The following is a 14,186-nucleotide window of genomic DNA, read 5'->3' on the forward strand; positions in this document are numbered from 1 at the left end:
TTGTCTAAGTGTTACACAAAAAAACAACACAATCAACCAAACCATCTATAGCACATGTGCATAACAAGATCAGCATCAAACAACACAAAACATAGCTATTTATCTAAAATAACACAATCAGAAATACTCTAAAAGCTAGTAAATCTCTTATTGAACATACCCATACACAGTTACACATTTTGGTCATATGTGTAGACTTCCCACTCCCAGTGGAAAGTTTTAATTTTATTGGGTATTAAACACCAAAACAACGTCGTTTTGGTGGATTTATTAAATATAATATATAAAAGAGTATGTGGTTATTAACCGCATTCGCATACCCTAAAACCGTTATTCATATCCGCATATGCGGGTAGTGCTCTTTGCAATCCGCATCCACATGTATGGATGCGAGCAGTAAGTATTTGCCTGCATGTATACCCTTAGTTATTATGGAAAATATCAACTCGCTTGAGTTGGCACAGATACAATTACACTTTTTATATTGTTATTCTGTCTAATTCACCCGCTACCTCAACTTTTGCGTCCAAATATTTAGAAACGGAGGTGAAGGAGTTTTCAATTAACTGTTCTCACGTATCTTTACTAGCTCACATGGATAGATAGTAACTTTTCAGTTAACGCCCGTTTGTTTTAGTGTAAAAGTTTTTTCTTATTTTAGAGTATTTGGCACAATATAAAATATTGACTAATTTGAAAATATTTCCAGTTAACCAAAAAAAATAACATTTACGAGGTGTAAAATAGATTCTCATTTGTGTAAATAATTTTTCGTTGCTTTCCCACACCCTGGGCATGCAATTTTGAAAGGGTCCCTTATATGACCTACCTTCCCGAGCAACTCTCGGGTTATCCAAACACATGCCTGTGCAGGTGGGTCCTATAAGGACTTGCGATTTGGGCATGCAATTGCATTGAATCTCAATCTCAAACGCAAAGACCTTCTATTCTCATACACTTCCTCCGCAACTCCTTTTCATCGTCTCTCTTCCTAGCAGCTCCTCAAATTATATGAAAATATAATAAATATTTGGAGATTTTCTGTACGAACTACATGTCGAAAAATGTTTTTCGAACCGTTTTCAAGATTGTAAACAAATAACGGAAAATATCAACTTTTTTCCCAAAAAAAAAAAAAATTCAGCACTCAAAATATTTTACACCGAAACATACAAACCTTCAATACCTGTAATTTGATGTTCTTGTAGAATCCATGGAATTTGAACAGACAAATGTGATGAAGACATTCAACAGGCAAGGAGTTGCACCATAAGCAGATTATGTAAACAAAAATAAAATGTACCGACTTTGAATGCTGAACAACATCAGCCCCTGGAGCAATAACAGCCATAGTTACAAAGGAAGAAACTACATAGTAAGGAATGATCAATAGGAATCTCAATTCTCTCATGGTAATAACGACCAGCGCACAAATTCAACAAGCTTTTCTTACTAAAAGGAAAGAAAAAGCCAACTCCTGATTTTGGCTGCTACTTTTGCAAGTATTGCTAGCAAATTCATCGGCCTCATTGTTTTATATATGTTGCCATCACCACCAGTCAATCCATCTCCCTCACAATCATCACAGCCTGCCTTCATCTTTGTTGCTGGCACCCCGTACCACCAAATTTATCCAATTATAACTCTTTCCTTTCCGTTTCTCATCTTTCCACCTGTCCCAAATCAAACAGCTATTAGAGCAATATATCCAAGTTTTCAGGAGCAGCGGAAGAAGGGACTTCAAATATAGCAGATATACATAGTAATATAGTAAACGAACCCACCTTAGTTGCTTTAAGAAACATATAGAATGGTCATCAAACCCACCCCATTCCATAAAAGAAAAATGTTATCACTGAGGATTTTATCTAACAAAAGAGGATACAAAACAGTGCTACCTTTCCAAGCCCCGAATCCACTGCTTTGGTCAGAAGAACCACAATGATTATCACAATACCGAAGCTGCAAATTGTGGATACCGAGATCCGCTGTCACCTCAACCTGCTATACCAAATTTCGGGTTAATTCACTTCAGCACCCGACTCAGGCCAGAACCTGCACTTGATAACATGAACCCATAGATAGGAAGCACTAGGAGCAGAAATTCCAGTTCTCTAAGTAATTAAGCTTATGCTTGATAAGCAACTCCAGATACTGCTTGCTTCAAGATATCGACAGATTTCTTAGAGATTACATCATCGTGGCCTTCATTGATTAAGTCACTCAAACAGGAGTCAGGAACCCATCCAAATCTAATCATATTCTCCAAAGCCTTCGCTGCATTGTCCATATCTCCCATTTTGCAAAAACCGCGGATTAGAGTTCTACATGTAGAAAGATTTAGAAAAAGTTCTTGCCCTCCCAGTTCATCAAGTAGCTTTAACACTTCAGAAAAATTTTCCTTTTTGCACAGGGCATCTATCAGTGCATCATATACATCACTATTCAAGATCACACCCTTGACCAATATATCATCTACCAACTTTAAAGTTTTCATCAAATTACCTTCTTTGCAGTAAGCATCACCTATCATGCCATATATTATTTCATCAGGCTCAATCCCCCTTGCCACCATCTCCTCAAAAAGCGCAAACATCTTATTTATGCTCCCTATGCTGTTGTAACCATGTAAAAGTGAAGTGTAAGTTAGAATATTTGGCATGAGATTATTTTTTTGCATTTCCAGATAGAGCCGCTCAGCTTCCTCCACTACTCCTGCCTTGCAGTGGAAATCAATCAGAATTGTGTAGGTCACATGATCCGGGGTCACATGCTTATCAACCATGTCTTCAAACAATTGGTTAGCTTCCACCAACTTTTTGGATTTGCAGAAGCCATCAATCAAAGCATTGAAAGAAGACGTGGAAGCAAAGCCCTTCTTCCCCATCTCTTGAAATAAGGACAGGGCCTTCTCCAAGTTTCCTGCTTTGCAGCACCCATCGACAAGGGCACAATAGATGAAACAATCAGGTGGAACCCCCTTTGATGGCATCCCTTCCATTAATTGAAATGCCTCAGTTAAATTTCCAGATTTGCAGTATCCATCTATAATTGTAGCATAGGTCACACCATTAGGAGCCAAACCCTTTTCTGAGATTCCATCAAACAGTTCCCTAGCTCTCTCCATGTCACCTGACTTGCAAAGTCCATTGATCAAGGTATTATATGTAACAATGTTCGGAGTAATGCCTTTCTGGCACATATCTTCATGGAGTTGAAAAGCTCTCCCTAAATCACCTTGCTTACAGAAGCCAGAAATGAGAGAGCTGTAAGTGAAAACATCAGGCACCAGACCCTTGTCAAGGAGTTCAGAGAAAACCTCCATCGCTTCCTGAATTTTTCCATTCCTAGAGAGACCATGGATGAGGACACTATAAGTTTGGACATCCGGGATGACCCCTCGTCCAAGCATACATCTAAATGCTGAAAAGGCTCCGGTTACGTTACCCTCTTTGCAGTGCCCATCAATCAGGGACGTATAGACTACATCATTAGGCGCTATACCACAACCTAGCATTTCTTTGAAATACCTATCTGCTAATTGCATATTCCTCACTTTACTATATCCATCAATAAAAGCCCCATAAGTATATGCGTTAGGCTTCAATCCACCCTCAATCATTTCAACTAAGAAAGTCTTTGCATCTTCCATCTTTCCAGCCTTGCAGAGGCCAATTATAAGAGAATTATAGCAAAAGACATCGGGCAGAACGCCCTTCTCCCCCATTCCTTTAAATATCCTTATTGCCTCGTCAAATCTGCTTTCTTGGACATGGCCTTTGATTAGAGTTGAGTATATGACAGCATTTGGCTTCATACCCGCATCAATCATTTGCTCCCAAACATGATTAGCCCTTTGCAGATCTCCAGAGCGGCATAGACCATTTATTATCACACCGTAAGTGAACACTGTGGGTGCCAAGTTCCTCTTCTTCATCTCAAGAAGCAGCTCATAAGCCTTGAGCATATTTTTCTGTTTGTAATACCCATCCATTAAAAGGTTAAAAGTATGAGTATCAGGTTTTATCCCCATGGCAATCATCTCATTCAAAAGAGCTATGGCCTTCTTCATCTCACCAACCTTACAGAACCCACTAACAAGCACCTTATATGTCACCAAAGTCAACTGTATTCCACGGGCAACCATCTCGTCCTTGATTCTCAACACCTCTTCTGCTTTACCTTGTTTCATGAACCCATCAACCAAAGCAGTACAGGTAAAGTGGTCGGGATGTAAACCCAGGTCAAACATCTCTTCCAATATCAACTTTGCTTCTTCCGACCGCTTCTGTTTGCAAAACCCATCAACAAGTAAAGAGTAAGTATATGTATCCGGGACCAACCCCTTCCCAGCCATGGACTTCTTCAGCTCAAGAGCTTCATCAACAGCCCCACTTTTGCACAACCCTCTAATCACCACATTGTAGGTAACCAAATTAGGACTACAACCCTTCTCCTCCATCTCAAAAAGCACTCTTCTAACCTCCTCAACATTCCCAACCTTAAAATGCGCATTAATCACAGCAGTATAAGTATAAACATCAGGACTTATCTTAGACTCTAACATCCCATCGTACACCTTCCAAAACAACTCCATCCTAGTACACTTGACCAAGTCCTTCAACAAAGAATTACAACATACCAAACCAGGGGAAAAGCCACCATTTTTAGCTTCCAAAAACACACTAGCAGCCTCATTCATCAACCCCATTTTCTTATAAGCATCAACCAAAATCTCAAAAACCACTACATTAGACCCACCACATTCTGTATAGCCCCTAACAATAGAGTCAAGAATTTCCAACGGCGGCTTCCGGGTTCCCACCATCCGCTCCAGGACGCCATTAGCAAGCGCGAAGAGCCTCGAATTGCACAAACCAATAGCCAGAATCGAAAAATAATTCAGATTCTGAGGAATACCCATTACAGAAGCGGACCAGTCAAAGAAATGGAGGAGGCGTTTGGGGTCACTCACCTGGTTCTGGCAAAGAACGGACCGAACCACTTCTGGGTTCAGCTTCTTGGGCATGCCCGACGACTCCATGAGGTACTGCCAGTTGCTCTGTTTGAGAGAGGCCAAAATTTCTTTGACAGTATCCTCCTCGCTTTGTTTTGAGGTCTGAGAGGTGCAAAAGTTGAACGATTTGGGATGATTAACAACATGTCTCGTTGCTTTTGCTTTTGCGATAACATTTCGATTTCGGTGTGCAAATGTACAGCAATTTCTCAGTGAAATTAAACCCATTTTTTCTTTTCCGATCGGAGAAACACTGAGACAGACAATATGGTATATAACACCATAAGAGTTGGAGCTTCGCTTGTTCACCTGTTGTTAAGCTAAGGAGCGGAAGAAAAACTAATGGCGATATTGGGTAAGCACGAAAGAAATTAAGACTATTATTATTATTATTTATTCTTGATAAACCACATTAAACAAAAATATTTTAATATCTTTCAATCACATGTATCAATAAATTATTATTTTTTTAAAAAAAATTGTAAAAAAGAAATTTCCATTTGTTATGAAAGTCATAATTTTATTATTATATAAGATATAAATATATAATAGGAAAAGTAAACAAAAGAAAATCAATTAATTAATTTTAAAGCAAAAAACTTAAAACTTGATTTTGAAAGTAAAGGATGCAAATATAAACGTTTTTTCTGTAGCTTAATGAAAATTAAGATTGGAATTAGTAGATTGTTTTGAAAGTAAAGTTACAGAGTTATTTCATCAAGTTTTGAACAATCCAATCCTTTTGTGCAAAATATGATCTCTATTTATTTATTTATTTTTTTATAAAGTCACCAATATAGAAAGAGTCGTGAAGTTGTAATCATCATTTTTAATGAAATAATATAAATTTAGCGTTTAAATATATAATTTGGTGAAATGTAATAAATTAAGGAAACAAAAAAATTTGAGATAATAAATATGATATTACAAATTCTATTGTGAATGCTAATAGAAGATTATGAGGTAATTTTTTACACTATTCAAGAACTTTTGACACAAATTAATACAAAATTAACATGTTATAGTCAAAGGATATAACTCGTTTAATTAAATGGATTGGATTATGATTGACTTATATAGTCCTATATTCATGTCTCGATACGACTTGAGTTCAATACGTAACATTTAACACTTGCAAATTTTTGCATGACTCATGAATTTAACAAGAAATTAGCGAATTATGATTAAAGGGACAAATTCATTTAATTAAATAAATTAAATTATAATTGACTTATATAATTTTATATTGTCAATTAAACTCAAACCATATATGTGAAAACGAATTTGCCAACCTTGGTGTTGAGAGTGAAAGCCAGAGAAAAATGATATGGGCCTGCTTTGTGTTTCCATTGAAGAAAGAGAAAAGACACGAGTCCTTGGGCCCAACCCAAGCCAAGAAGGTGTACCAATATCAATGGCTCAATGCTGCACCTAGTTTCAGAGTTCGAGGATCAGAGCCAACCATGTACAGGGGGTTTAGTCGAAGGCTGTTGGAGATCCGTAGACAGTTGCACACGCTGTCCGGCGACGGCCCAAGCGAAAGCTTGAGGAGGAAGATCGCGGAGTTAGAGAGGACGAGGAAGGCGAGGAAGAGCCCGGAGAAGGACCAGCTCTTTGTGGAAGTTCCCGAGTCCAAAGCCTACCTCGACACCGCCTCCATGCCCATGATTCTCACTGTCGTCGGCGTTGCCCTCTTCGCTAAGATCCTTTTTATGGTACTCTTCTTTTTTTCATTTTCCACAAGAACCCAACCCCCCATTTCTCATTTCGTTTCGCACTAATTGAAAAGATTTGATCTTTGTTTTCGAGAGGGTTACATGTTATTGCATAACTCATGTTTGATTATGTACCAAACTAGATGTTGCTCTTATCTCTTGTTGTAGTTTTGACAGGCAGTTAGTCTGTGAAAATTGTTAGTTTTATTGAATCTTCGTTGAATTTTGCGCCCACGTTGGGTATTAGTATCTTTGTTGTCGAGGTTTCATGTTGGCATATCTTAACGTTTGATTAAATACCCACGTAGACGTTACTGTTTATCTTTTGTTGTGTTTTAGATTGGAAAGTGATTTGTGTGATTGAATCTTGTCTGGGTGGCAGTACGATGAGTCGAAGTCGCAAGAAACGATTGAGCGGAAAATAAATAATGCGCCTGCAGGGCAAGGTACGGTTAGGATGCTGACCCGTGAGGAGTGGGAAGAAATTCGAGAAGTGAGACCCAGGACTCCGTTTGAATCCAAGCTCGCTCGACCAAATGCTCGAATTCGAACCGAAGAACCATTGCGCTTGGTGAGGCACTTTCTAGTTGTTAATCTAATATCCTCTTTTTGGCAATATATCTGTGCACAAATTTTTCTTCTTCATAGTCTGGCTTTTACATTCACATCTTTATTGCTTTGTTATTCTTTACATATCGTCATTCAAGTAAATGATGAGTCTGCTGAATGTTAAAGTTTAAATTTCTTAGTTTTTATATGATCCATTGTTTATGGAGATTGTATATGACTCTACGGTTGTTTACCATCCAATGCAGTGCTTTATGTAGTCTTTAAACTTTAAACCTGTACAGGTTAATACATCTTCTACAAAGTCATCAATAATGCTATATTTTGATCTTCTTATGTATACATAATTGATAATTCTGTCCTGGAATTATTAGAATGTGAGAATTTCCAGTGTCCTTTTAAATTCATTTGCCAAATCGGTTTTCTTGATACTGACTGGTTTTTTTTTTTTTTTTTTCCTTTTTGGGTTTTTTTTTCTTTTTTTTTTTGGTTGGGGGGGGGGGGGGGGGGGTGTTTGCAAGAAAAGTTTGGATTGCAATGATTACATATAAGCAACAATGTACTGTCAATCTTACAGTATTTAATGGTTATTAAGTAGTTTGATGGATGAAGAAATTTGTTTGGTTTTAATTTTTGCTTTCTATAAGGAATTGCGAACTCGTTACGTCATTATCAAATTGTTCTTTCATGTCTTGTCTAATTCGTTCCCTTGGGTTTATCCGTTTATACATGTACCCTGTTTTTCTCTCCTAGCCCATAAAAGCCGTAGCTTAGGTAGATAGAATGCTCTATAGTGATCATTTTGATTTTATCATGGTTATCACACAGCTGCTGAACTGTTTGACATCCACATCACGAAGTTGTGACAAGTATGGTGTAGGCCGACACTTTAAAAAAAAAAGAAAAGAGAAGTATGGTTGAGATAGACGTCTCTAACTCTTGGATAAAAATAGTAGTATGGTTGAGATAGACATCTCTAACTTTTGGATAGTGGAAAACCCCGACCATATGTCTCTTAAACACCAACATAAGACGTTTTACATTGATAATTTACAGCTTTGACTGCATATTGTCCCTTCTTTCTCTTTGGATCTTCTTGCATTTATATTTCTGTGTCAACAGAATCAATACCATACAAGGAAGCCCCTAGCATCAAGAAGAAACAAATTATGTTTACTCATGAAGCTTTATCCGCCCAGTATATGTGGGTGTCATGGCACATGAACTGTTTTCCTGCGGTTTCCATGTGAGAGATGTAGGATTCTGCATGATCACTCAAATTTAGACCCTTTATGAGGGTTATTTCCTGAAAGTTTACAGAACAAAATAATTCTCCTTGTCTTGAATAAAGTTTCACTGTGCTTGTGCGTGTACTGAGTCATATTATCTGTGTAGTTTTCACGAAGAAAATATATGTTTTCTTCACCTTATCATAGTGACACGAACATGATAATGCATACGTTTGATGTTTGTTTACCTGTTTTCTGCAGGAGGATTTGAAGGATTGGACAATTGATGTGCTCACAGATGCACTCGCCAGAGCTGAAGAAACTGTTAGACAGAGTTCCAAGTGACTTAAAATATCAATGCCTGATGTACATAATGAATCTGATAGAAACGGAAAACGGGAAATGGGTTGCCATGGCATCAAATTAGTTACCATGCCATCTCCTGTTGGCATCTGTGTGGAAGCAGATTGGGCACCATTTTCGGAATTCCATAAATAGGCTGATTTAGGAGTGGAATTTCAACATTTGTATGCACGATACGATGTCAATGTTGGGAACATATTTAGAAAAATTCTACAAAGATCTTCCAATCGCAATAACATCAGCTAAGCCAATGTAGAAATGTTTTATTTTTCTAAAATGTATTGTATATTTTGTGCATAATTTCAATGAACAGGGCAACCATCAAAGTCAGGCTGTTGGACGGTGAGCTGCTAGAAGGCAGTGATCACCCTCTGGCAATCTGGACCATTCATATCAGATTCATGTTTAGAGTATGTAGAATAATATCTCCACGATACCTCCCCCCAGGCCCAGCCACCTACGAAGCCCTTTCCAAAAGCTGACCAGCCCAGACCCAGGTTGGCTCATCAACTCCATTCCAGCAGAAGAAACATAATAGGCTATGAAGTACCAAATTTCTCCTCCCACCTAAAAAGGGCCCAAACCATGATGTGGTCGCAGAATTTCCGAGAATGGTTTACATGCATATTGATATTAACTGTGAGCACCCATTCACAATTTGAACATGCGAACGTGGATGCGGATAGCAAAGGTCACTATCCGTATATGCGGATAACTTTTTTAAGGTATGCGGATGTTTTTCTATATAATATATATTTTATATTGTGCAATAGGTGTTGTAGATGGTTTGATTAGTTGTGTTGCTTTCTCGTATAACCCTTTGACAAAAAGTCAAAAATAATGTCAAATTAACATATTTTCAAAATATTAGGGCTTAAAAAAAATTAAAAGTCGGCCCAAATTATTTTCAAGTTTAAAATAAGCTCTAATAGAAACCCGAAGAGGCCCAAAAGACTAAAATAGGCTCAAATGTCCATTAACTATAGCGAATGATGACCACATTTAATAACCGTACGAATGTAATATTATGTTTATGATGCGGATATGGATACGGATATCTAAAAGTGATATCCGTATTTTGTGGTTGCAAATATTACAAATAACTACATAGCATGTACATCCCTAATTTCTAGGTAACTTACAATGGAGCAAGTATAGAAGCACCACTCTTTTGGCCTTCATCACAAGGGCAATTGACATTTAGTGTCACCTTACCCACGACAAAGGAGTAGTTACTGGGAACATCCATTTCTAGAGCCGGTGATCTACCTCTATGAACGACAACCCAATCGAAGGGCGATACTTGACATGGTCATATCCAAAGCTTTCTCCTCCCAATGAATGGAAATTTTTTCCAAGTCCTTAATGATTTAGACCTCAGAAGTATTCCCTGCCGGTTCACCTCGACATCCTTGTAAGCCAATTTTTTTTAGTGATTGCATGTCCCCTGGCCCATACATTGAATTGGTGTGCATATTTCAAACTTGATCCCATAGTATCTACCATGACAAGTTCAGTGGCCCACCTGACATGTTGATCGAAAATCTTGACGAAGTAGATGCATGCATGCTATTGTTTTGATGAGTACAAGAGGACTCGTCAATGGCCGCTGTTGGAGCCGACACCTACCCAAGTTTTAAATATGAAACACAACGCAGGGCGGTGGAATATGTTTTTCCATGGAACAAGTTTAAGTGTAGAATGTTGTCATTCTTGCTATAAGTCGTGTGCTTCCCTCATTCTGTGCATTATTAGTACGCTGTTGTGCTCGTAATGCGACCATGCACCTGAACAAGCCATTGTCACAAACATATTTAATTATCAACGGCCGCCCAAAACATATATATATATATATTTCAATGTCTTAGAGCTTATCTTCTCGGAAAAAATAAATAATAAAAATGTCTCATGCCCCTAGTGATCGAGCTTATCTTTTCTTCGTTGAGTAGAAGAAAGCATTACCATTTTCCTTTCAAAATAGATGGACAGTGTTTTTATTTCTCTGGGTTAAACAAATCTTCTTCGATTCAATTTATAAAATTGATGTAGGAAAACACGTATTTTTTTTTTAATAGCAGTAACATAATTGAAAAATATTCTATTAAAAAAGCGTGTATTTTTTTTTTTTACATGCTAACGAATCACTTAAAGAATTAAAAAATAAACAAATACTTAAATCAAATAATATAAATGGAGCGAGCTCTTGAGCCACCGGGCCCAATCAAATAATGAGCACAGAAAATGATAAGCACGTGGTGTGTAGGATTAATGACCGTAGCCTATGAGTTTGATTTGATGTGAAAATTGGTTAAAGACCGAATTAATCGAGAAATGCTAGAACATCTCTTAGTATTTTCTTGGTGTTTTCCTGGAATGACATAGATGTAATTAAAAAAATTACATCTATGTCCTTTTGGATAAATTACATCTATGCCATTGTAGGAGAACACAAGGAGATGCTCTAGCATTCTTCGTTAACACCATTGTTGTTGACCTGTTTTCCTTGTTGGGACAGTGCCTCCATTTGTCACACGTGAGCTTTTATTTATATATATGTACATGGTTTATGAACGTAACCTTTGGTGCCTTAATTCGGCTTGACTTTCGCTCCAATATTAAAACATGTCAAAGCACTCTCTATGATTTTATTTACAAAATCAAAATTATTTGATTAGTTAAAATCGATCAAATATTATTAATTTTATAGTTTTAGGTGTCATTTAATTAACTTAATCAGTAGACAAAGTCATTAACATACACAGCCTTAATTTGCTTAATTTGTCTCATGCTAGCTTGGTGATCGATCAGTTGAAGATATCCTTCTCATATTTTCTAGGGTTTTTCTTTTTTTGGAATATCACGAGACAAACATGATTTGCAAATTGCAAAGCAAAAGCATGCCCTGCCCCGTTCTTTGGAATTACGTTGTTGCAATCCAGTCAAGATAATTATATATATAAACCTAGTAAAACACGTCCGTCAATGTTTGATTAATTAGTACAAACGAATTAATTAAGCATCAATAATGTGTGTTACACGTCTAGCTAGTTATCTAAATCTTGAAGTTTTCGGCTTCAAATATATATATATATATAAGATTAATTATGGGAACTGTACGTTGCTTAATTATTTTCAAATTATACTTTTATTATCACAAATTTGACACGCAAGCATCTAAATTCAAATTCTCTCTTTCCGACGTTCACAACCTAATTAATTAAACATTAAGCTAGGGCATTAATTGGGTGACATTTTCTCATTATTTTACATAACTATATATTTATAGCTTGTTTCAGCCTTTTTTGAAGATCGATACAATATTTATTTATATAAAAAAAAAAAAAAAAAAAAAGGAATATATGATGCCATGGATTCGGAATATGATTAATTTTTTTAAAGAGAAGAATCTCGTTGGCGGCCGGGGTCAGAATTCATAAAGGCTGGTGCTATTCATATCGACTAATGTGGGTCAGAATTCATAAATGCGGGTGCTATTCATATAGACTAATGTTTTCAGCACAATAATTGTACACACTTTGTATAGTAAAACTGATATGCAAATAAGAAAAAGTAAAAATAAAAATCATTTTCACATCAACTTTATTGTACAAAGTGTGTTACGATGGTTAAAAATTCTTAAATTTTATTAATTTGAACGTGACATGATACGCAAATACTGTGAACTTTCTACGTATCTTCAGAAATAGTAAGGTTTTATCTTCATTAAGGAAGACAGTTTCCGGTATGGTGTGAACAGTACATTCTTGAGATCCTTTTAAGGATCTTACTCTGATACTTAAGTCAGTATTTGAGAGAGAAAAGTATGCTCTATGCATAAAATATTTTGTCTGTAGTTTATAGCTGAAGTATGAGTCTATTTATAAACAAATAGGCAACCATGAATTAGATTTTCTACTCCCACTTAAACTAAGAGTACATGAAATTTGATTTGGTCCGAGAGTCATATCATCATTCAACTAAGAGTTGAACTGTTGACCAAAGTTCTTATTGAACCCAAAATTAAGACTACTACTACAATTCGACTTGAAGTAGAATTACTCACAACAGTTTTCATGTAGACATATATGCCCCGGTTTGGTTGGATGTTCAGCCTAGTCAGCGCGATATTCTTATTGTTGTCGTTTTAATTAATTACAGTAACAGATAAGATTCCAACTTAATCCAGATTGTGAGATTTATTTTCCACAGGCTGTTCAATCAATTGACAAAAATATATACATATTGTAATTAAACAGCACAAAGCGATGAACATGCATCATGCATGCACCAGTCTGTTGAATATGGTGAGGCTGTAAATTTGAAGGGAGCTTCGTTATTTCCCATATTAGGTTTTGTCTATTCACCCACCAAAATTTTGGGACCCACGGAGGCCCATTTCCTTGATTTTTCTAGCCCTTTATGACATATTTGACGCAGTCCTTTGGTCTTTCCCCACTAGTCCACCCACCAAAAGAGAAAGCATATGCTGTGGCATTCCAAAATTTATGTTCTGTTCAACTATTTTTTTTCCACTTTAATTAAAAAAAGTGATTTTTTTAATATTTTTTTTTTCAAAGCATTTACATTCTAAAGTCCGGTTCATGTCTCTTCATGATTTTTTTTTTTTTTTTTTTTTTTTTTTTCAAATTTGACGAACACTGTAAAAACAACTGAATCACTAATTTTTACACTAAAATAACTAATTAGATGGAGCTACATTACATTGGGTAGCCAAAGACCAGGGGGCGTAATTGTCTCAATTTGTTATCCTACAACTTAAACCAGACGTGCAAGCCTCCACTTGTATAGTTTAATCCTCTAATCCCATGATAATTAATAATTAATAATTAAGAATCTTATCGCCAAGATTAGTGTCCGGTCCTCTATAACCCCTCCACACCAATCCTTGTGCACCCCTCCTCACCCTCTCACGCCCACTACTTTGCCTCTTCTTTTTGTTGCTTTTCCTAACACCAATGAGGATTGTCGCCCCCTTCTTATTTTTATTCATTAAAATAGCTTCGATTGCCTCCATTATTATCATTACTTTAACCACTACTTCAAAATCATTAGTACCGAACCTCCAACAATGAGGCCAAAAACTATGAGTAAATACCATGTATGTTGTTATAATTTTTTTTTTTTTTTTCCCTACATAGCCAATCAGAATTCTCACGAAAATGACAAAAGTAGAGAGAAAAAGACGGTTCACTTAACCATTTTTTTTGTTTTGTTTTAGCAACTTTGAAAACAATAATAAAAAAATGCTAATCATCTTCCTATATTTCTCTCTCG

At 36.5% G+C, this 14,186-nt stretch overlaps 2 protein-coding genes across 4 annotated transcripts; one reads left to right on the forward strand and one right to left on the reverse strand.

Annotated features, from left to right (window-relative positions):
- Positions 1–1,170: 1,170 nt before the first annotated feature.
- Positions 1,171–5,352, reverse strand: LOC133875948 (pentatricopeptide repeat-containing protein At5g61990, mitochondrial). 3 transcript variants are annotated; one of them, XM_062314238.1, is made up of 3 exons: positions 4,976–5,113; positions 1,785–4,862; positions 1,171–1,673 (listed from the first exon to the last, which is right to left on the reverse strand). In XM_062314238.1, the coding sequence occupies exon 2, from the start codon at positions 4,826–4,828 to the stop codon at positions 2,129–2,131; it is 2,700 nt and encodes an 899-aa protein (XP_062170222.1). In that variant the 5' UTR covers positions 4,829–4,862; positions 4,976–5,113; the 3' UTR covers positions 1,171–1,673; positions 1,785–2,128. The 3 variants fall into 3 exon arrangements, with proteins under 3 accessions (XP_062170222.1, XP_062170220.1, XP_062170221.1); XM_062314236.1 differs by having other exon boundaries at positions 1,899–5,352; XM_062314237.1 differs by having other exon boundaries at positions 1,785–5,352.
- Positions 5,353–6,444: 1,092 nt separating this feature from the next.
- Positions 6,445–9,142, forward strand: LOC133875563 (uncharacterized). Its single transcript, XM_062313734.1, has 3 exons — positions 6,445–6,732; positions 7,115–7,303; positions 8,790–9,142. Exons 1-3 carry the CDS (start codon positions 6,481–6,483, stop codon positions 8,871–8,873), a joined length of 525 nt encoding a protein of 174 aa, XP_062169718.1. The 5' UTR covers positions 6,445–6,480; the 3' UTR covers positions 8,874–9,142.
- Positions 9,143–14,186: the final 5,044 nt, after the last annotated feature.

Source organism: Alnus glutinosa, chromosome 8 (assembly GCF_958979055.1).
Source record: "Alnus glutinosa chromosome 8, dhAlnGlut1.1, whole genome shotgun sequence".
Classification (NCBI taxonomy): Eukaryota; Viridiplantae; Streptophyta; class Magnoliopsida; order Fagales; family Betulaceae; genus Alnus; species Alnus glutinosa.

Excerpts from the sequence above, each read along its gene's own strand:
- LOC133875948 (XM_062314236.1), bottom strand. The coding sequence starts at position 5,245 with ATGGGTTTAATTTCACTGAGAAATTGCTGTACATTTGCACACCGAAAT.
- LOC133875563 (XM_062313734.1), top strand. The coding sequence starts at position 6,481 with ATGTACAGGGGGTTTAGTCGAAGGCTGTTGGAGATCCGTAGACAGTTG. Across the intron at positions 6,733-7,114 it reads TCGCTAAGATCCTTTTTATG|TACGATGAGTCGAAGTCGCA; the intron begins GTACTCTTCTTT and ends TCTGGGTGGCAG. Across the intron at positions 7,304-8,789 it reads CCGAAGAACCATTGCGCTTG|GAGGATTTGAAGGATTGGAC; the intron begins GTGAGGCACTTT and ends TGTTTTCTGCAG.